This window comes from Tachypleus tridentatus, chromosome 2, assembly GCF_004210375.1.
Source record: "Tachypleus tridentatus isolate NWPU-2018 chromosome 2, ASM421037v1, whole genome shotgun sequence".
Classification (NCBI taxonomy): Eukaryota; Metazoa; Arthropoda; class Merostomata; order Xiphosura; family Limulidae; genus Tachypleus; species Tachypleus tridentatus.
The window spans coordinates 96,690,548-96,714,623 of record NC_134826.1 but is presented as its reverse complement, the minus strand read 5'-3'; the positions used below and the strand labels follow the sequence as shown (position 1 = coordinate 96,714,623).

The 24,076-nt window shown below is 33.1% G+C and overlaps 1 protein-coding gene across 1 annotated transcript; it reads left to right on the top strand.

The window, feature by feature from the left end:
- The first annotated feature begins 16,064 nt into the window (after positions 1-16,064).
- On the top strand, positions 16,065-19,715 carry LOC143244635 (cytoplasmic dynein 2 intermediate chain 2-like). The gene is made up of 2 exons (XM_076489669.1): positions 16,065-16,321; positions 16,948-19,715. Exon 2 carries the CDS (start codon positions 16,949-16,951, stop codon positions 18,446-18,448), a length of 1,500 nt encoding a protein of 499 aa, XP_076345784.1. The 5' UTR covers positions 16,065-16,321; position 16,948; the 3' UTR covers positions 18,449-19,715.
- Positions 19,716-24,076: the final 4,361 nt, after the last annotated feature.

Below are 24,076 nucleotides of genomic sequence, written 5' to 3'. Positions count from 1 at the left end.
ACTGGTGCCAGATACGTGCCTTAGGAATGAGAATATAAACGGGCACGGAAATGTAGGGGCGTTGCAGTTGGATGTTAGTTTATTAATTAGTATAGATATAAAGATGTTTATATTGGTTTAATTTTGATTTTAGTTGTTGTATAAGTATGGCTTCTTTGGTTTTGCATTTGTTTATATTTGTTTCCCTACTTAAAATCTGGGTGTTTTTAGGGTTATGTTGTGTTTATTTGATTTGTAGTGTTCAAAAACGTGTGAAGGTGTTTTTTATGTTTTTTGAATCTAGTTTCCATTTTTCTGCTTATTTCTCCAATGTAGAAATCGTAGCAGTGGTTGCATTGTATTTTATAAATTATATATATATATAAATGTATAATGCACAAAAGTCTGTATGTCTGTCTGTCCGTTACCTAACTACTTCTAGATCGCTGGACCAATCTCAAACAAAGTTTGTAGGAAAATAGTTTGGAACAAGGGGCATTTTAATGAGTTTTCACAAATCTCCTCCACATCCATTATTATTGTTAGTGAGCATTTATTATGTTTGACATAACTGAACGTTAACCATATTCATAGATGGCGCCACATCCTTCTAAAACTATATTTTTATGTAATGCAACATACTCAAAATGTGAGGGGGAGGGTGTGTTACTGTTTTTTATTTCGCACAAAGTTACACGAGGGCTATCTGCGCTAGCCGTCCCTAATTTAGCAGTGTAAGACTAGAGGGAAACGGTTAGTCATCACCACCCACCAGCAACTCTTGGGCTACTCTTTTACCAACGAATGGTGGGATTGACCATCACATTTTAACCTCCCCAATGCTGAAATGGCGAGCATGTTTGGTGCGACGGGAATTCGAACCCGCGACCCTCAGATTACGAGTCGAACGCCTGAACCCACCTGGTCATGCCGGGCCTCGTGGGTGCATTACTACTCTGCACGGATGAATGCAACGGAAAAAATGGGCATCATTATCGCAATAATACATAGACTCAACTGAAGTTGGTACTTCAACAGTTATCATAAGATTGATATTAAGAACCGCTTCATGAGTTATACCCACATTCTATTTTGTAAGAGACCTTTCATCTTCAGTCAATAAGACTTTTTTTGGCCAATGGACGCCCCTTAATTAATCACGTGAAATACTATAGAAGGATATTTCTCATAATTTTGAACAAAGACATTATAATTTGTAAGGTAATTCTTGTAACTTCCAACAGAAAGCGGAAATGCGACTTATACTGCTCATTTAACTCGGAAGTAATATTAATAGTAAAAGGGTTTTAAACATTATTTTTATTAAATTCGAAAGACCTCGTAGTGAGGGTCTGTAACAATCAAGGCATGATTTGGCTGAATGCGGTTTTTCTTGTAAATTCTAGGCTCATGGAGACACAACATTAATCCTTACCCTGACATGATCATAATAATATGGTGAACAAATAGTGAGGAATATATAACATGCAACTGAAACAATATTAAAATTAAGTATACATTTTATGGTGTGTCATGACCCATTTATAGATGTATCATGCCCGTATGTTTATTTACGTTATGTTTGGTTCTGCAGTCCATACATCATTTTACATTTACAAAATGTTTTTATTACTTGTTTTGTGACATTTTTTCTATCTAAGTGTGTATATTCTAGGAATATGTGTAACAAAATTTAATATCATATGTAGCGATTTTTTTACTTCTTTACTTTATACAGAATATATAGGTTACCTCATTAAAGATACCTACTGTATAGTGTACAAAACATTGAGTATTCTATATGTTACAATCATCTAATGTTCATGTGTTATTGGTTAATAATTCCTGTTTCGCTATGTAAAAAAAAATAAAATACTGAAATATTTTTATGTCTTTCGCACAAATTTCAACTGCTAGTTTACTTAAACAGTCTGATTAAATTAATGTAATCCAAGAGCTAGTAGCCAGTCTGGTAAAAACCAAAGAAAATATTTTCGTTAACTCCTACTATTCTCTTAGTTTTAAATTAACCTCCAATCCATCGTTTTCATTTCTTTTATAAGAAATACGTAGGTGCGCATTAGGATAGTCTTCAATATACAGATAAAAACTGTTTGCTATAAATATCCTGGCTCTCCTTCATAATTTCTTCCTCTGTGAAAGAAGACAACTCAGAAAAATATTAGCAACCAGGCTTGTTTAGAAGTGCCCAAAGTACCTGAATGATTAAAAATGGATACTATTTTGCAAAAATAAATTATTTTATTTCAAATTAGTATATCAAATAATTTAGAATGTTGTATGAAATAAGAGTTTGTATTTAAAATTAATTACAGTAAATAATGAGCAAAATTTAAAACCTAGCCTTTTTAATTTATACCGTAGCTTTCAATAAGTGTTGATTCCTTTTGGTCTGTAATTTTTATTCAGTTTCATTTTACGAACTTAGATGAGAAACTGTTTTTGATCTTCCTGGTTTGTTAGTATTGAGTTATAGTTTTAAATTAATAATACTCATACTTCACCTCTTTAATGTCTTCTTCCAGAAGAATCAGACTGAATTCTTTTAGGAAAGTTTTGAGAACCAATTCACTAATGTCTTCCTCTCACCCTCAAGGTACACTCTCGTCAGAAAGCGAAGACCTAATTAGTTCTTTACTAATAGATTAAGGTGAATACTATTCTCGAAATCTATTAAGTATTTTTGCGATACACGTATGTCTTTCAGAGAACATAAATCATCAGATGGAGCTGAAATAGAAAGATAAGCATGAAATCACGTTTTCATGTAGATTTACAAGTAAACAAATTAAAATCTGTGAGGTACTTCAACTCCTTTGTGAGAGGGAAACTGTTATTGGAAAAAAAAACCTGTACATGTGACTTCATGCCTCAGAGTGATGTGCTTTTTTTTTCGTAATAAACAGTCTGCCATTCTTGCATTTGCCCTTTGTATCCACACACAGCTGATTGAATGGATCTTATATTAGATGATGTTGCTGAATTTGATCATCAACCCATCTCATCATGGTTCGTTACCATCTCACTTGTGACCATTCTTTGAACCTTCTGAGGAGGACAGATACTCCTGATTGGAAATACTATATTATCTTTGCTAAACATCTTTCCAACGATTTCTATATTATTTTTCTTACGAATGGTTCAAAATCTGGGTATTCTGCAGACATTGGATGCTGTAGCTTAGTGATCTGCTCACAGGATCCTCTCTACATATTTTGTGTTAACTATCACATTATGTGTAATCTCACTTGCCTAGAGTATACAGAAGCTAGGTCGTACGCTAACTGTATTATATATATTGACTCTCTTATTTCTGTATTGAGTTTAGAATTCCTTAAATTAGCATTCTTCTCAAAATGATAAGTGATTTACACTGCCTCTTTCAAATAATAGATAATGTGTGTGTTGTAATAGTTTTCTCGTTAAAATAATATTTTTTGCATCCTTTTAAAGACAATAAATATAAAAAGTATGTTTAATTATAGAATATATAATTATTATATGTTAAATATATACTACATCTTACAAACATTATTGGCTGTCTTGTTCAATAATTATAGAAATATTAAGCATGGTAAAAGCTTTCCAGCAATAAATTAATAGTGTTAGTAACATAATCATCCTACAGAATAACAAGCAAATGAAAAATAAGATTAGATATGTTGAAACTTGTATGCTGTACTATGAAAGTATAAAAATATCTTTGCAAAACTTACAAAATTAATTGTATGTTGAAATCTGTATATAATCAGTAGTAACATTGCTCACCATTTTAAAACACGTGTAATACAAATAAATATATCAATGAAAACAAATAGTATGAGTTGTGATCTCATTTAATTAATGAATTACAGCAGATTTGTTAAAATCCTACGGACAGTGAGATTGTCATTAAAATAAGGGATTTTAGTCTAGACACTGATGATGTAATCATATATTAAAATATAGTAACGCTGTTCACTCTTGTTAAACTTGTGTAAGATAAAACTATAAAGTCACATAAGTAAATGGATTATTTTGTCAAATTATACGCATATCATAAAAACAAAGTAGTTAAACAGTAAGGTGTTTATTACTGCATAACATTTAAATAAGCGTCCTTTTCAGTAGGATTTACATATAAATGGCCAGGAAGTAGTATTAAATATAGAACTTTTAAAGTTTTATAACGATTGTATTAAATCTCGCCATGTTGAGATACGTTGATCCATTTTATGAACGTCGTTAGCTCTGCCGTCATGTCCATCTGTTATGGTGGTCTGGCAACTTGTTCCTAGCAATGCACCTTTCTCTGTTGACATCATTGTCTATACCCCCTCCATATTGCTTCTGGTAGACACACGTGTAGCACCCTTTAACATCGTGTCATAACAGAGCTACCCTGACTACTAATTTTATATAAAACATTTGTCCTCGTGTTTCATAGGTTACACAAAATAATTTATAGTATTACTAGAACACAAGCTTACATAAGGAAGTATCTGTTTTTATAGATTTTCAGTTCAATCTTCAAATAGAGCAGGCCCGGCATGGCAAAGCGTGTTAAGGCGTGCGACTCTTAATCTGAGGGTCGCGAGTTCGCATCCCAATCACACCAAACATGCTCACCCTTTCAGCCGTGGGGGCGTTATAATGTGACGGTCAATTCCACTATTCGTTGGTAAAAGAGTAGCCCAAGAATTGGCGGTGGGTGGTGATGACTAACTGTCTTCCCTCTAGTCGTACACTGCTAAATTAGGGACGGCTAGCACAGATAGCCCTTGAGTAGCTTTGTGCGAAATTCAAAAACAAACAAACAATCAAATAGAGCATACGTTTTATTTGTTCTCCAAAATTACTGTGACTATCTTTTTTCAACCCGAAATAACGAAAATGAAGAAAATCATTTTATTAGTAAGGATGGAAACATACAAAATTTCAAAATAGAAAATAATGTGATAGGAAAGAAAACACACTTTTAGTTTAATAAACGGTAGAAGGATCCTAATGACCTAGATATTGCAACAAAAAATATGTAGCAAAAACATTATGGTTGCATTCCAGATATTTTGTTCAGTATTTAATAGATCTTTCGAAAGCTATTAGGATTGGAACAAATATTAGTTAGTTGATTAAGTATACTGCATACTTATGCCTCATTAACAGTCTTCTACATATACCGTGAACTTATGATTCATCAATAGTGTCTTGTACACATACTGTGAACTTATGATTCATCAATATTGTGTTGTACACATACTCTCTACTTATAATTCATCAACAGTGTATTTTACATGTACTGTCTACTTGCGATTAAACAAAAGTCAGTATCTTGTAGTTAGATTGATTGGCTATTTATAATTCATTATCATTCAGCCATTCTAGCTCATGACTTGTAAATATACTTGCGACTTATAGCTCATGAAAAAGAAGTGAATCAGGTTCACGTCTTGTATGTATATTGGCTATATATAATACATCAAAAATATACTACACTATGGCGCAAGTAATATAGCTATATTAACTGGTTACTTATAGTTCATCAAAAGTCAGTTATTCTAGTTAATGTCTTATATGTATATTATCTACATACATTTCATCAACATTCAGCCATTTTGGTTTATGACATGTATAGTAACTACTTATAATTCACCAACATTCACCAATTCTTGTAGGTATAGTGACTGTTTATAATTCATCAACAATCAATGTCTTGTAGCCATACTGGCTTTTTGTACTCTATAAACAGCTAGCCATTCTGTTTCACGTCTTGTATAATGGCTACACATAATTGATCAGCAAAAAGTATTATGTAATTATCCTGTCCATCATTTAGCCATTCTGGATCATAATGTGTAAATATACATTCCACTTATAACTCGTCAAAATTCAGGCATTGTAGCTGACGTCTTTTTGGTATATTGACTACTTAAAATAAATTAAAACTTAGTGATTATGGTTTATATATTGTGTGTATACTAGTTTCTAATATCTCATCAACAACTAGCAATTTTGATTCATGTCTTGTAGGAAATCAATTTATTATCTAACAGCAGTCAGAAATGCTGGCACAGGTATTGTAGATATACTGGCTAGTTGTAAGTTATCATCAGTGAGCCATTCTGACGTATGTCTTCCAGATGTAGTGAATACTTATATGTCATCAAAAGTCAGCAATTCTAACTCACTCCTCGATGTGCATTCTTGTATGTGGTGAGAAAACCTCCAAGAAAGCCTCTACACCTGGGATGCAAATATTCATCTATGTGTCTACCATGCATGACGACTCGCGAAGGGAAGAAGAAGATTTTAGTGGTTGAGAAGTGTCCTAGCCCCTTTTTATTTTGCTCTCGAATGGCCAGGAAGTTGCTGGTATATAGAGTATCGCTAATATCACTGGGGAACGCTTTTCTAAAATTTCCAATACTTTCATATTTTCCAATGCTTTCTTGAACATAAGTCACAGACTTAGAGATTTCCACTTTATTTTCAGACACTATATAGCCTATAATCGTTCATTTCTGCTGATGGATCTTTTCATCACTTTTCATCATTCTAAGAGTACATCAGCTTTAATCATGATATTAGATTGTGTCATTCTTCTCTTACTCTTTATCCGGTTATTTTAGGTGTACTTAGCTGAAGGATATTTTTTCCAGATGCATGTCCTAAGGCTATTGTAATTTCTATTTCTAAGAATTGGAAGGATTCAAAGTTTCCTTCTAATTATTGTCCTATTGCTTTGATTAATTACCTACGAAAAGTTTTAGAGAAGATTATTAATGTTTATCTTGTATGGTTCATTGGATCAGAAACACTTCTCATCCAACCAATATGATTTTCATAGACAGAATTCCAACATGGACCACCTGATTGGTCTTGAAACCTTGACAGAGAAGCCTTCCTCTTTTTTGAACTTCTTTTATTATAAGAAGGTTTACAACATTATCTGGAGGTTTGGCATTTCACAGGGCCTACATTCCTATGGGTAGCATAGCCATTTACTCATTTTTGTCCCTCAGTGGGGATTCATGTACGTGATAAGAGAATCTCTCAGGGAAAATTCTATATCTTCGGTTTATCTCCACTGAGATACAGTTTACCTACATGTTTCTAGTGCATGGCGTTCCATGAAGCGGAGAAGAGAATCCTGTTGGTTGAGGGCTTTCATCGTGGTGTCACTTATGTCAGTAGCACTTTGACAAACGACTTTGGCCTTGAATTCCTGTAGACAACTGGCGTAGGGGTGGCTCCCACAAAGTCAATCAACTGGTATGTTGGTCAACTAAGTGCCAGTAATGAATGTGTTCAATGGATGTTGAAAACTTTATGTCTTATGTTTCAGTATAGTGCCCACAAAAAATTATCTATAGTAATTACTTTGGATTCTTGCTGCACCTTGTTTTTAATTCTTTATTCTATGTCTGACAAAAAGTTAAGACAAATATCTTCCTCTTCGTTCCCAAGGGATTAGATGAGGTTGCTGGCTCTCTAGAGTGACTCAAGAAGGTACATTCTGTGGACACATTGAACTCCTGCTGAAATCATAGGCCATTGAAAGCATACCTATTGAAGTTACTTCCAATGCTATTTTAATTCTTCACAGGGAATTATTGTGGAGAGGGATGTAAAGAACATCTCCTAGTCGAAGATCCTAGGTGCTTTCTCTAGCCAAGGAGTTTCTGCTGTGTGATATATCTCCATTCATAAAGGTAGAATTATGCACCCTATCCAAGTTCTTATACTGACATTCACACCACCACATTCATCTGCAATAGTTAAGACAGATGATATGAGCTATAAGATATGTATCTATATTTCTAACCCTCTCAGGTGTTTCCAGTGTCAGCAGTTTGGACATTCTAAGGTATTTTGTCGTAGCTCTATGATGTATACTCATTTTAATGGCTGAGGTACTGACACCTACGAATGCAAACTGGAACCTCAATGCATCAAAGTTGGCGGTTTCCACACTTCATACTTTTGCTCTAGCCTTAAGTTGGTGAACCTAGATCTCTGTATTGTAAACAATATCTCTTATCCTGAGGCACAACAGTTGTTATCCACCATTCCATTTTAAACATATGCTGCTGTACTATATTATATTACTTTCTCTCATCATATGAAGAGTATTTTTCTCTATGGATGCTAGAGTTAACAAATCAACATCTACTCCTGTCTCTCTTACAGTTATCACATCCAGTGACTGGTTAAGTACCTTTCCTAGCCACAGGAAGCAGAACCATTATTCAGTCAAGCACTCAGTCCCTAGAATCTTTTTCTTCTGATAAATATCTGCCAAATCTACCTAGGAGGTTAACAGACCTTTTTCTTCTAAAGAAAACGACATAGTTACAAACGAAATAGTTCTTTTTCCAAATAAAAATGGCCACGGTGATACAGTGGAACTGTCGAGGTTTTCATTTTAATAGGAATAAAGATAAGGCCTTGATAGATTCCTATCGTTTGTTTCTCCTTACATGAAACATTCCCATGAACTAATAATATTTTCACATCATGACAGTTTTCTTTATACCAGAATGACAGATTGTGTGATGGGAAGGTTCATAGACGTGTAGCATTGCTGCTTGTCTTTGTCAATCAATATGGCCTTGGAGTTTGTGATCATCTTTATTTCTGTGAGTCATACATCACTGTATGTTCTCTTACCTAACACCAGGAGAGATTTGTGATTGGTCAGACGTTGATGATATCATTGGTTAGCTTTGGTCTTCGTTTTTTAATTTGAGATATTTTAATAAACAGAACAACCGCTCCTGTGAAAAACAGCACCAGTTCACAGGGGATTCAGTGTATGCTCTCAGATCACAACCTTGCTTTTTCAACATTGGTTCATTCATTTATTTTCTTTTAACCGAGACTTTTACTACTATTGCTCTCTGTATGTGTTTATCTTCACTTTTTCTTATATTCCCATGATTTTGAGGGAGAGTGATCATGGTCGGAGAGGCTTACTGGCTTTTCCTTAATCTATCTTTCTTAACTTGATTCTCTTGTAGTTAGTTTTTCATATATTAACGAGTGTTTGGAGGCAGTAACTGACAGTATTATTCAAACAGCTGTTCATTCTGTCCCCAAAACCTTTTCACGTTTCCCATGGTATCCCCGTCTACTGTCTCATGCCTGCCAGAAGACATGTAAGGGTGAAACATAAGTTTGAAATATCTCTTGCGGGTATCCCACAATTTCTAATTGCATTGGTTCTCAGCAGGCTTGTGCCCAGTTGGTCAGATATCCAAACCAGAAAGAATTCTAGATTAAGTTAACTATCATCATCTCTTCTAGGACAAGATTTGGATGATCAATGGGAAGTATTCTTTCCATTCACATTCCATCTTGTTTTTCGTTGGTAAATGAACAGATGCTAATGTACAGATCATGCATCTTAGGGAGTGTTTTTTTTTCCATTATTACAAAGTTTCTGTATCTTATCTCACCTTCTCCGGCTGAGAAATGATCATCACTATCTTTTTGGGCAGATCATCTCTTGGACTATAATCGCCGATCTACAGTGGTGGAGCTTATGGTTTCCCTTCATTGATTTGACAGTATATCAGTCAGACCTGATGATGTTCATTATCAGATGCTGTACCATCTCTCTCCTGCTTCTATTTCTCTTCTTCTAGCTGTTTTTAAACAGATTTATGAGAAGAAAGTGTTTCTTAAGGCTTGATGCAAGGTTATTGTTTTCCCTTTTTTTTAACTAGGAAAAATATCAAGATTTCTTCTAATTATCATCCAATTACTTTGACTAATTATCTCTTTAAAATTTTACAAAAGATGGTTAATGCGCATTTTGCTTGGTTTCTTGAAACAAATAGCCTACTCTTTCCTAACTCCAATATAGTTTTTGTTGGCCATGCTCCACCATGGAGTACCTAAAGATTTTCAAAGCCTCAATAAGGGAAGCTTGTTCAAGAGAGAATATTTTGTTTCTAAGTTTTTTATCTAAAAAAGACTTATAACACTACATGGAAGTTTGGCATTTTGCAGAATCTCTACAATTGCGGGTTGCATGAACATTTGTACAATTTTATTTGTAACTTTGTATTTGTCAGGAGATTCAAAGTCCCTGTGGGGTCTACCCTGTCTCAGTTTCTCACACAAGAACTTGAATTTCCATACGGTTGTGTCTTTAGTATTACACCTTTTAGTATAAAGATCAAAACTATCGTAAAACAACTTCACCCTACTGTTGCAAACAACTTCTATGTTGACGAATTTCACAATATTTGGCGGTCATTGAACATAAAGTTAATTTAACAGCAGCTTTATACTGCTCTCACTCACTTGTTTGGGTAGACCACGGTGAACAGTTTCATCTTCTTTTCTTTTAAAGACCATTCGCATCTATTTAGCCACCAATGGGGTTTGCAGCCTCATCAAGAACTCCATCTGTGTGATAATGTTTTTCCTGTGGTGGCTGAAGCAAAGTTCCTGAGAGTTATTTTTTACTGTAAGCTTAATTTCATTTCTCACATAAAGCAGTTTGATGTCAAGCATTCAAGGGTTTTAAACATTCTGTTATGTTCTCTTCAACCACTTGTGAAAAGGGTAAATCTTCTATGCTCATATCTGTCATGATCTAATACAAGCTAAGATGAACAATAGTTCTCAGTTTTATGATTTCGCCAGAATCTCTGCCTTGAAAGTGTTGGACCGTGTACACCATCTGGGGCTTTGACTCTGCATGGGAACATTTTGCACTTCAACAATAGAGAATCTGTAAAACGAGTCTCATACACCTTTTCTCTACTTTTGATGTTTGCCTTGCTTCACAGTATGTTAACAAGTTTCAATTGTTACCAAAGTATCCCAGCGAAAATCATGTGCTCCTTCCTTAGTGGGGTTTTGTTCTTTGAGAATTAGCAGTCTGCCGTTACTTCATTTGGTCTATCACATAATGATGTTACTGAATCTGATACTCTGCCCATTTCTCCATGACTTATTATCAAGCCCACCTGTAATATGTATTTGGGTCACTGGTGTTAGTGATACTGTCTAGCTTGCTTCTATTTTTAGTTTTTTGCGGGTCATTGCCTTTTTTAACTATATTTGGTATTTCTACTTGATTTTTGGCCATTGTTAAAATTTTAATTTGTTTTCTTTTTCCATTTTATCTTTTTTTTTACTTCTAGTATTTTTATTGGTTATTTGCACCAAAAAACTCTAATCAACCAATCAACGAAATCAAACCTTCTGTTACGTTTAGTGTGGATAGAAAGGGATAAGGAAGGTCATTTCAAAAGTACTTTTCACTTGTTATAATTTTTTCTTTGGGTGTGAAATAAAATGAAAATACCTGATCATGTTTAGTGCCTTTCTCTATTCAAAGACGATTATATAGTCATAATCAGTGAACTAAACGAAAGAAAATATATTAAGTTTATCAGCTGGTAACTTGTGAACAATTAAATTATTTTCTAAGTAGAATGCTACTGGTTACTCTTGTAGTGAATATGTGTGTTTGTGTGTGTGTGTTTTCTTATAGCAAAGCCACATCGGGCCATCTGCTGAGCCCACCCAGGGGAATTGAACCCTGATTTTAGCGTTTTAAGTCCCTAGACTTATCGCTGTACTAGCGGGGGACAGCAGGAAATATAAATTAAACATACAGATTTTAAATACAAATAATAAACTATTTGTGATGTATTTTTGAAGATAGGTAATGTAGAGAAAATTAACAGAATTCTACTTTTTAGATTATTAAGAAATGTCACAAACGAAACTGTTGATAGCACAGGAGCTAGAAACAGATGCTAATTGAAATATAAAAACGATGTGCCTTTAATTATAAAAAAGCAAACATTTTGATATTTTACATTGACAATCTTCTATAAAAATCTCCAATGTATATTTTAATATGGGAATGACATTGTCAAAATTACAAAAACAATTTTGTATTCACAATCTTCCCCTTATATGTTATATATACTTTGTTCATTGTATTGGGTATCAAGTGGTTCAGGCTTAAAAAAGTTACTAAATTCTCACTCCTTCTTGTCTTTCCCAGAAGCACAGCGGTAACTCAGCGCACTTACAGTTCTAGAAAACAGTTTTCGATGCCTGTTCGATACGAACAGCCCATTGTGTAGTATTGTGCTTAATTACAAACAAACTCTCCTTCTTACATATTTTTGGAGGAATTAGTTATGTTGACAATCATCTAAGACATATAGTTTGTTTAATTTTTAAAATCTGAATTGAACACTACATCTCATTTATATATACACATTAAAAAGGGTTATAGAAATGAAAAACTGTAGTAAGATAGTTGAAGTATCTGCAAAAAATGGTCAGTATTTAAGCAAAAAAATCGTTTTGGAATTTACTTAATCGTACATTTAAGAATAATTTTGCTAATAAAAAAGCTTTTTGACCTAAATCTCAGTTTACTAATTAAACGCCTATCGCTAGTACAGCGGTATGTCTACGGAGATACAACACTAAAATCAGGGGTTTGATTCCCCTTGGGGGGCCAGCGGATAGCTCAATGTGGCTTTGCTATAAGAAAACTAGTTAAGTAGCTTGATAAGTTGGAGTGAGGAACGTATGAAAAACATTTTTATTTCTAATGTATGACATCACTGTGTTTGTGTGTGTGTGTTTTTCTTATAGCAAAGCCACATCGGGCTATCTGCTCAGCCCACCGAGGGGAATCGAACCCCTGATTGTAAATCCGGAGACATACCGCTGTACTAGCGGGGGGCCATATGATATCACCAATATATGAATTGTTGGTTATCACGGAATATGACTTAAGACTATGCTTTTGAATACATAACAAAATTATCAAGAGGAAAAGGATGTCACCAAATGTCGATTTTGAAGCATCTTTTTATGTCACAAGTTATTGAACAATTGAGGTATATATCAAATACTTACTGTAGCTAATTTAATTACAGATACTTTCACAGATAATGGTCTTTTGTTGTGCCTTTAGCGATTTCCTCTCTTCTTGCAAAATGAACCCCGAAAAAAATCTCAGAAAATGCAAAAACAAAAAAAAATAATAAAATGAAGAACTCTACCAATAACGCACGACAGAAAGTTTGAATACCCTGACATTTTAAAAGGTGTTATTACAAAATATATACCTTTTGTTGTAAATGTATGATGTGAGGATAATCCATAAGAAATACACAAGACACCGGGCCTATGTTTTTCACGCTGATGTGTCACTCCGATGTAATTACAAGATAGTTTTTTTTCCTAATATAGTTGTAAGGTGCTATCACGAAGTCGTCAGCGATTATGGAACCACCAGTAAAGAAGGTGAAAACACATGGTAAAAAAAGTAAAGCACCCTCTCACATGAAATAAATGAAAAATAAACACAGTAACGAAAACTGATGGAAGCGGCTAGGAAAATAAAATTGGCTAATAGAAAGTTAAAAGTTATAGATTCTGATATCTCAAATACTTAATTTAATTCAACACGTAACTGAACTTATAATTTCCTCAAGATGTATGTTGATAGTTAAGATATCCGATTCATAAATTCTTGTGGTGTGATTTTAAAGTAATTGGAGTTGAATAAAAGGTCCATTCTCGCACTTTTGTATTTATCCTGATTGTACCCAGTCCCTTCTATAGAAATTCTAGGCTTATATTGTTAAATTTTCTATTTGTAGCATTGTCATTAAAAGCCCACAAATACATTTAGCTACCAAACAAAATACATCATTAAAATCAGCTTATTACAATAACACTATGCATATTCATAAGAACTTAAATATGTTTCATCAAGCTTTCTACAACTCCCTGATTCTATTTCTTCATGTTAAGAATACCAATACAAATAAATAAATTTTATGTGTATTTATGAAGAATAAATATTAAGCTACATATGTGTATTTGCATTTAGTTGCAAGTTACATTTTTTCAACAGTTTATTGCTGAACTGGATTTTTTTTTCACCCAACAATTATGTATTAAGCCAGATGGTTTTACGCCTGTGGTTTTCTGTAAACACGCTTTTAACAAACGTTGAGTACAAAAAACCGCTAACAAGAACGTCGAATATACTATGCGTTAATAACCACGTAAATCAAAATTCAAGGTAAAATAGTGAATTTTTTTATAAAGGTAATTGACACTCACAGTGTTTTGTATATCTCTCTCTAGGTTTTGTTTCAAAACACTTAGCCGATTTTGTTATAGTCTTGTGAAACAAAAATATGAACAATACTACTAAGATATGCCTTCACATTTTCAGCGAAGACCGAAGATCAGTAGAATAACTTGTTTACTGTAAGAATTGCAGAAAACTACGTAGAAATAAAGTATAACAGAGAACTCAAGAAACGAAGAATCATCATCAACGTGGCAGTTTTGAATTAATACGCTATTAGTTGCACAAATTGTTTTCCAATTAATGTACATTAGTAAAACACCGATTTTTTTCAATGATTTTGAGTTGAGATCAGGACTCTGTGGAGGTCATTGCATCATTCGAATGACTCCAGTGGCTTTTTTTCTTAGCTGGGTAATTTGCTGGATGAGTGTTTGGGATCATTATCTTCTTGATTGTAGAATCCTTTACCTCTAATATGCAAATCACTGGGTATTCCATGACGGATCGATATCTGATGGTTCTTGTGCTGGTCCACTATTTCATCCATTTTGCAAGTATCTCCTGCCGCATCAACAGAAAAAAAACAGCCCAAAATCATCACACTACCTCATCCATTCTTCATGGTAGATGTTATACAATGAGGTAAGTATCTTTCACTTTTCTTCCACTGTACATACAACCTACGCTTTGAACCAATTATTACAAAAATAGACTCATCAGTTCATAATACCTTTTTCCAATCATCAACAGTCCAATTTTTGTACGTTGTACCAAATTTCAGTCTCTTAACAATATTTGAAAACCGAAATAAAGGTTTTGTAACTACTACATAACCAAATATGTCATTCTAGTTGAGTCTTTTTGACAGTGTAGATATAGACACTTTTCTGTCATTTAGTACATAGTCGTTTATCTCATGCTTGAGATCACTGGCAATTTCTTTCTGTCACGAATGCTGCATAAATAAAGATAATTAACACCAGCATAATCTAGTTTAGGTATTTTCCTTCTTTCTTTTCTAGTTTCAAATTTAATTATCTCGATGTAACAATCTAGGGTGCACTTGATAGTGTTTGGGGAGCATTTCAAGTCTGCAGCTATTTGTCGGAGAGTCCAACCAGCTTCAAGTAAAGCTTTTATGTGAAATCTCTGCTCCACTGACAATTTTCCACCCTTTTTTGGTCGTAGAATGACCAAAAAACTTAATACATAATGTTAGAAGCTGTTTTTAGCAAGGTTTATTTATGGAGTGCTGTTTTCTAGCATATGATTTGTTTGTTTGTTTTCAACTTCGCTTAAAACTACACGAGAGCTATCTGCGCTAGTCGTCCCTAATTTAGCAGTGTACGACTAGAGGGAAGACAGTTAGTCATCACCACCCACCGCCAACTCTTGGACTACTCTTTTTACCAACGAATAGTGGGATTAGCCGTAACATTATAATGTAACAACGGCTGAAATGGCGAGCATATTTGGTGTGATGGGGATTCGAACCCGCAACCCTCGGATTACGAGTCGAACGCCTTAACCCACCTGGCTATGCCGGGCATTTCTGTCATATACCAGTACCGTATGTTAGCTCCTTGCTAGCTTCTTTGCATATAGCTAAGACACTGCATGAGATATAATGATAGTTATTTTATAACCTAACTTTGGTCAGCATGTTCATTTAAACAGAACTCTTATGACATGCCCTTGGTGAAAGTATATGGGGTTCTTAAAAAATGATAAATATTTTCACCATGGTTCATTCAATTGTTAACAGGTATCAGGGAAGCCTCACCATGGTATTGAAATTTACATTCTGTAATGGAGTGGAAGAACTATCCCTGAAAAGAATGAAAAAATATTCTCTTCTCCTAACGTTTATGCACAGTATTGTAAATCTTACCAGATTATATTTTCGCTCACTCATATTTGCTTTATCTAATTTGGTACACTTTCTTTATTGTATATTTCTTGTATCAATAAATTTCGTTTGAAAATTAAAGGTGGCGTAATAAATGTAAATACCAACGCGGTAATTTAGTTATTGATTTTAATGTAAGTTGTATTTGGTATTCGTCTATTAGTTATTAAGAATAGAAGGTAACTGCTTAATTCAAGGCTTGAGATATATAAATGCAATAGTATCGTAACTTCATCAAATAGGAGAGAACCTGTCATCTGCTTTTCAACAACCGTTTGATTTATTTGATTTTTCTCATGGTCTAACATAATACATTATCTGCACAATAACTTGAAGTAAGTACTTTCAAGTTTAAAAATTTAGCGTAGTAACTCACTAATTCATACACTTAAATTAGATGTTTTAGTTTTAACTTAAGTTGTAATACTAAAATTAACGCTAATTTCCAAGCCTGGAATAAAACGAAGTAGTCATAAAATTGATACTGATACTAACGCTTTAGTATTGTAAGTTGTAATGTTACATCAACTCTTGTTAGTGGCACTGACAGTGATACTGATAGTGTTACTCCTGTTACAATTAATACAAGTAAATTTCATTTTAAGATATAGATTTATTTATGATGCATGTAGTATGAACATCAGCAGTTATCACTTGACACCTAAACTCAATGAATTGAGTATTGCTAATTTTATGTAAATAAATCAATCTGGATTAAAAGTTTTTTAAGAGTCAAATAATAAACAGGGTGTCATATCTTGAGTTGAAATTAGAATAAAATAATCTGTATAAGTTTATATTTTTATGTGAACGTTTCAGTGTAATAGTGTTGTACTGTTTTGTATTCCTCACTCTATAGTTTGGGCAAATTTTTTATTTGGACTAAATTTTTTTAGTTATGCAAATGCAATAAATAAGTGATCTAGTTCTTGTAATTTTAATATGAATTTTTGGATTTCAGGATGTTTGAAGATCACCAAATCAATTATACAGAATTTATTTCTTCATGGAAAGAGATTAGATCAACACAAAATAATGAATCTCAGACTGAAAATCTTTTGACAGATACTGCAGAAGCACAAATACCTGAAAAGAGTGAAGTTGAAGTTCAAACAGATGAAATAAAAGATGAAAACCATTTTAATATTGACAATATAAACAATCCAGAACTTATTTCTGGAGTTTTACAGTTTTTAAACAAAGTAACTGATGTTATGTGTGCCCAGCTTGAGAAGAACAGCCGTAGTCATGCATTTGATTGTTACACCTTAAGTTCAGATCCTGAGTATGGAAACACTGATTTAAAACACACTCTTGTATATGAACCTTTACTTAAGGAGTCTGAATTTCAGTGTTCTGATTTGTCATGGAATTCCACTGGGACTTTACTTGCGGTAGGATATAGTTCTGTGATACATGATGATTGGTGTACCCATGATTCAGCAGTTTGTTTGTGGAACCTTCATCGAAGAGATTTCAATAGTAGGAAACCAAACACTGTCATTGAAACTGATTGTTGCCTTACTTCTTTATCTTTTCATAGTAACCTTGCCCCTGTCTTAGCTGGAGGAAAATTTAGTGGTGAAATTGTTGTGTGGAATACAGGAAGAGAAGATGATTTGACCTTAGCCACAACTGGAGCAGTAACAGATAGCCATCATGAAGCTATTACTGGTTTATATTGGATTCCTACACATCAAGATCAGCTTTCCTTCATTAGTACAAGCTTGGATGGAAAAATCCTTTTTTGGAAGGTAAATGACAGAAATCAATCTCTTGAAATTAAAGATGGCTTTATTTTATTGGCTGATCATTTACCTAGAAATTTGGGAGTTAAAAGCACCTATCCTGATTCTGAGGTTGGAATCACTAGTATGTCTTTAAATTCAGAGGATCCATCTATTTGTTTAATTGCAACTGAAGGGGGAGGAGTTATCCAAGGATCTTTTAATACCCAATCTGTAGCAGGATATGGAGCATCATCTTTTACACTGAAGAATCCAGTGGTAATGAGCTTTACACCTCATCAAGGGTACATAGGCTCTATACAGAGCTCTCCTCACACTCGAAACCTCTTTTTGACATGTGGGAGTGATGGAGAACTCAGAATTTACAGTCTTCTTCAGTCCAAACCTGTTCTTACAATTCAGTCATCTGTTGGGTTTCAAAAATCATGGTGGTCTGTAGTTCGTCCATTGGTCATCAGTACTATTACAGCTAATGGGGAACTTCAGATATATGACCTACAGGCTAGTTGTTCTACTCCTGTGTCATCTTTATCACTTTCTCAAAACTCCTGTTTAGGTACAGCTCTGCAGTTTAATCCACAGAGTTTTGAACTTTTAGCATCGGGGACATCTGATGGAAAAGCACAGGTGTGGCAACTTGGAAATCAATTGGTGGCTTCTGGTGTTCAGGAAGTGAAAAAATTAAATGACATTGCAAAAATAACAAATGATTGAGAACTTGAATAAATAATTTTAAAATTGTATTAGTTTTGAAAACTTATTATAAATTACTGGAGATATCTGTAATATTTAACTTCTAATTACTGTTCTCATTGGGAATTCATAGTTTACACTGTTTTTTCATACACTTAAAACTCAGCCTCACCCACATTTTATGTTACTGATTTAAAGAACATAAATGAACATTAATCATGAAGACTTTGTTTTATTTAAAATCCAAATTAAAAATATATATAAAAATCATGAAGAGGCCACCCATTTGAAACTCGCATAAAGTTTAACTTTTCTCTATTGAAAATACTCAATGAAGTCTCTTACCAAGAAACCTGCCTTTAAAAATAAAAATCTAAAAACTCAAGCTTTTAGTTAAACATAGTTAAATAGTTTTAAAATTAGCCAAACAATTGTTACTTGAAACCAAACATGCCATTTACACATAGATGTTTAAATACATAGATAACCATTATAAGAAACTGAATCTTTAGTACAATGAATTTATGCATATTATGATTTTTAACTTTTTGAATGAAAAGCAAATCAACTGTCCAATATTTGTAAGATTTATCTAATCAAGAAGCACCTGTAATATATTGTGTGTGTAATCAGGTTTTTGTTACTCAAAGCACATAAATTTGCTAGGTTTACATTGTGGACATTTGATGTTACATTGTTTTGTCATGCATGTTAGAAGAAAAAAAATTGTCTGTTTAAAGCAGCTTCACTGGAACTTTCTTTGACAATAGTATGTAGTTCATACTGAAGAAAAAAAAACTGAAGTGACAGTACAAGTAGAACATGTATACATATCTATACTATTGTATTGTATAGAATGACCCCAATCATAATTGTATGAAGACATATTTTTCCTCGATTAATTACAATAAGGTATATTGATGCTTTGAGTACTATTAATTCTTGGGGTGGATAATTTACAAAATGATGATGATTATATTGCTTCTGTATGAATTACCAATGTGATTGAATAGCAGCTTTAAGCTTATAACTTGAATCTTCAGGCTTTGTTAATGGTGAACTTGATGTGTAAAGATTTGGTTGTCAGGACAATATTCTAATAAACATTTTCTTCTAAGTATGTGCACATATACATTGGGTTAATTCTGTTGTCCAAAATAACTGTCTTTCAATAGGATTAGAAATGACTTACTAATAAGCTTTTGAGGAATATGTTTTCACATAGTATGTAGAAATTAACTCTAAAGTGCATTAATGTGGTTACATTAATAAAGGTATTTATATTTTATGCTTGCTTATGAAATAATGAAAGTCTTCAAAAGAAGTAAAAAAAAATACATCTTTCACAAGCCTTTTTTCTTTGTAACAAGGTTTAAAACTGACTGAGCAAAGAGCTTTTCCCAAAACATTGCAAATCATTATAAAGTTTTTATCATAGACATTTGTTTTTACATATTTTGAACATGTTTTTTTGTAATTTCATTATTTTTCTACAGTTTGAAATGATTTATATTGTATGCTTTTTGGTACTTGTATATTATTTGCTTTACTAATTAATTTTTGTTGTTGTTTTTTTATCTAAGGATGATAAAGTTGAAACAAAGCTTTGTAAATAACTAATATATGTAACACTGGAATTAATTTCTCTGGTTATATATACAAATCGAGTGATACATTCTGGTGTTGAGTCATCACAATAACAGAAATACTTCTTTGGAGAGACTGTGTGATTGTAACATATGAATTGGATATTTAAGTAACATATTGAAAATTTCTTAAGCTGTGCTACACTGAACCATTTTCTCCAGTGTGTTTGCTTTTACTAGTGAACAATGAATGAACTTATTAAAATTATTAGACAAAAGTTATTGGAAATATAAATTGCTATTTTTACAGTATAGTTGGTTATGTCGGTAAGAGATTTCGTGAACAACTGTAACCATTCTAAGAAGTGACAAAATTTCTGGATTACTTGAGTATAAAATATAAATGTAATCATTGCTGTCATTTTTTATTTAAGAAACATTTATGTATGTTGGTACACGTAACTGAACACTTGCAGGAACTAATGATTTCATTGAATGTTATGATAAACAAATACACAAGAATTTCATTTTTGAGTGTGAGTCCCTTGCAGAAAGGATGAGATTTGAGAAGTGGTCAGGTATTTAAATATCTATTTGGGCAACAGTTAAAGTGATGAAATTGGTACTGTTTCAAATTTTTCATTAATTCACTAAAACCTAAACTTTTGGGATTAGTGTTTCAAGAATTAAAATTTTGTGAATAGCAGTTAAGATTTGAAATTTGGAAATAAACTGTATTATGTGAAAGGAACATTAGAGAGAAAGAACAGAATTTAGGTGTGGCTTAGGATCTTTGGCTGATTGTTTAATTGTGAGAAAAGTCAGTATAGTTCTGTGCTGTTTATTTTAATAATGATATTTTCAGGTAAAACTGATTTCCTCAAAGAGTTTTAGGTAAATCATTTATGTAGCAGGAGAATATAGTTGTATATATTATGAAGTGATGCTGCATTTTGCTAAAATTAACTGTGTTAGCAGAAAAATAATGGACATGATGTGTAACACAAAAACATCTTTAATCAAAAACAAAGTGCATTGTGTTTATTTATGTACGAACACTGGACAATTGCCATAGACGGTTCACAATTTGAGGAGACATATTTACTCAAGATGTATGTGGTTAATCAATTCACCAAAGATGTGGTACTTGAATGTTTAAATCTAATATATCTAACTAAATTGGAAACATTGGATTTATCCATAGCAATTATTGCTACTCCTATGACTGGTCATTATCATTCAAACATAAGTGTCTGTAACATCAAATTATTATTTAGTTCACTACTGAAGATTACTAACTGTTGACATTCGTGCATAATAAGAGAATATATAGACATCCTTCCCATTGGAAGAACATCACTGAGGAAAATTTTCCATAGCCATGTGCATTTCCTGTTGTTTTTTGTCTTCACTAATAAAGTTAATTCTGAATGTTACTTCATATCTAATCAGAAAATTGGAAAGGGCTTCAATGTCTGCCATAGTAAATAACTCTGCAAATAAGTAACATACCCAGAGTTGATTGAAAAAAAAATCATGCAACGTGTCAGTATTTATTATACACTATACAGCTCTACAACAATTGAACTGTATTGAGCATATTTTACTTAAGATGCTCAAGCTGCATGTACTATGAGCATGAATCCCCCTTTATATATAATAAACTGACTGAATTTCAGAATCTGTTGCAGTTACCAAATAATGATGTAGGTCTTAGAAAAAGGAAAAAAAGAGGACAAAAATACATGATATAGACAAGGATCTAGAGAAAATGTTTATTCTTTCATGATTCAAACTCATGGTTGGATCTGCTGGTATAAATCATAAATTAGGAGACATTTTCAAGAAAATGAATGGTCTGGTATAGTGTAACAGAACTATTACATAGCTGTAATAGATGATTTTAAAATTTTGTCCATGTATTTCAAGGTTCAGACAATGGTTTTTCAAATTTGTGTCAAATAGTAGGTGTTAAGAAACCTTTTGGCTAACTTAATTGAAATTGGAAAGACCAAAGGAACTACAAGATTTAGACCTGTCAAAAAACAAAAACGACATCTGTGATTCATATTCTGATACAGGACAATAAATATGAGTGATGCTGTGGTAAAAGGTTTCAGAAAATGCAGTTTTTTGTATATTGACTAATGCCTATAATATGTAAAAAACTCACCAGTGAACAAACCCTTACTGATGTAACTCTCTTGTACAGATAATAATTTCAGAGAAAACTTGTGCATCAAAAGGTTGTAAAAAGTTGAAAATGAAATATCTTTGTCCTTCTCTTTCAGGTGAAGCAAATAATGTACCACAGACAGAGATTTTAGTGTTTCAAACTGATTCCAAGCTATGTATGAAGTAGTATTATTGTGGTATAAAGTATTTAAGTGGGACATATTTTTAGCATTATTAAAAGAGGTGATGGCATGCTTATCAATATATTAGTTTCGCAGCCAAGTTATCATTTAATAACCTGGTATTATGGGATACATTATGAAGGGTAATTTGTAAAGGATAAGTACTAGTACATATGGCATCTATCAAATAGTTAAATATGCATTACAAGATGAAATTCAAGTGCTGTGAAATAGTTTGAAAGTTATGTTCCAGTGTTTGTGGGTGTTATACTTTCTGTTGTGAAAGAGGAGCTTTTAATAATTTTAGTTAGTTTCTATGCTTTCATATAGCACCAATGTGTCTAGAAAGTCTGCACATTATCTTCTTATCATTACTTTATTTCTTTGTTTCTTTTACTAATTGAAGTTTTCTCTACCTGCAAGAATATTTCAGCATTGTATGTAATTTTGGGTTACGTAGATTGGCAGTGAAATATTTTTTGCTGACTGATTATGATGTTGACTCCTTGTTGGCCAAGAGCTTTTCATAAAATTCGAATAACTGTTGTATTTACCCTCAAGTTAATTTTGATGAATCATTCATGATTTGAAGATAGAACATTGGCTGTAAACATTACCTTCCACTTTCATTCAACTGTCTTTCTGATTCAGTCTGGTCTGGCATGGTTAGGGCACTCAACTCTCATAATCTGAGGGTCACAGGATTGAATCTCCATCTCACCAAATATACTTGCTCTTTCAGCTGTGGGTATGTTATAATTTTATGGTCAATCCCACTATATATTGGTAAAACATTAAGATTGGTTTGGTTTGTTTTGAATTTCGTGCAAAGCTACTTGAGGGCTATCTGCGCTAGCCGTCCCTAATTTAATAGTGTAAGACTAGAGGGAAAGCAACTAGTCATCATCACCCACTGCCAACTCTTGGGCTACTCTTTTACCAACAAATAGTAGGATTGACTATCATATTATAACGCCTCCACAGCTGAAAGTGTGAGCATGTTTGGTGTGAGGGGAACATTAAGATTTAATCACCAGAAGATGAATCAATAACTTGTTAGTCTAGTGCAAAACGTTTCTGTTTGCTCTGTCTAAATTAACGTATATACTCAGTGATGTCGAGAAACCCACTTGTTGAGAAATTTATATGCAAAAACGGCTCGTTTGGGTTGAGAAAATATTTTACATAGAAGAGCGAACTTCTATGTAAAATATTTTCTCAACCCAAACGAGCCGTTTTTTCATATAAATAACGTATATACTATATTAGGGCTGGCATGGTCTTGTATAGTAATTCGACTTTCAGTTTGCAGATTAAAGTTCAATAATCTAAAGTGTGCACATTTTCAGTATTGAGGACGTTATAACGTGACTATCAATCCCACTATTTTGGTAAAATAGTAATCCAAGAGTTGACAAGGGATGGTGTTGATAAGTTACCCGATTTTTCAGTCTGTCACAACAAAACTTAACAACTATAGCAAATAGAACTTGAGTAACTTTGCGCTAAATTCAACAATAAATAAAATAGTGTCAATAATGTGCAAAAAAGTAATATTTGTGAAACAAAGAAATTTAAATACTATTTCTATGGTGGGTCAGAGGTAAGTTTATGAGGACTTGCAAACCCTGTGTGGCTTTCCCCAAAGCAACCAATTTAAAGACTGCATAAAGAAGCGTTAAATGTGGTGATACAAGTAATGCATT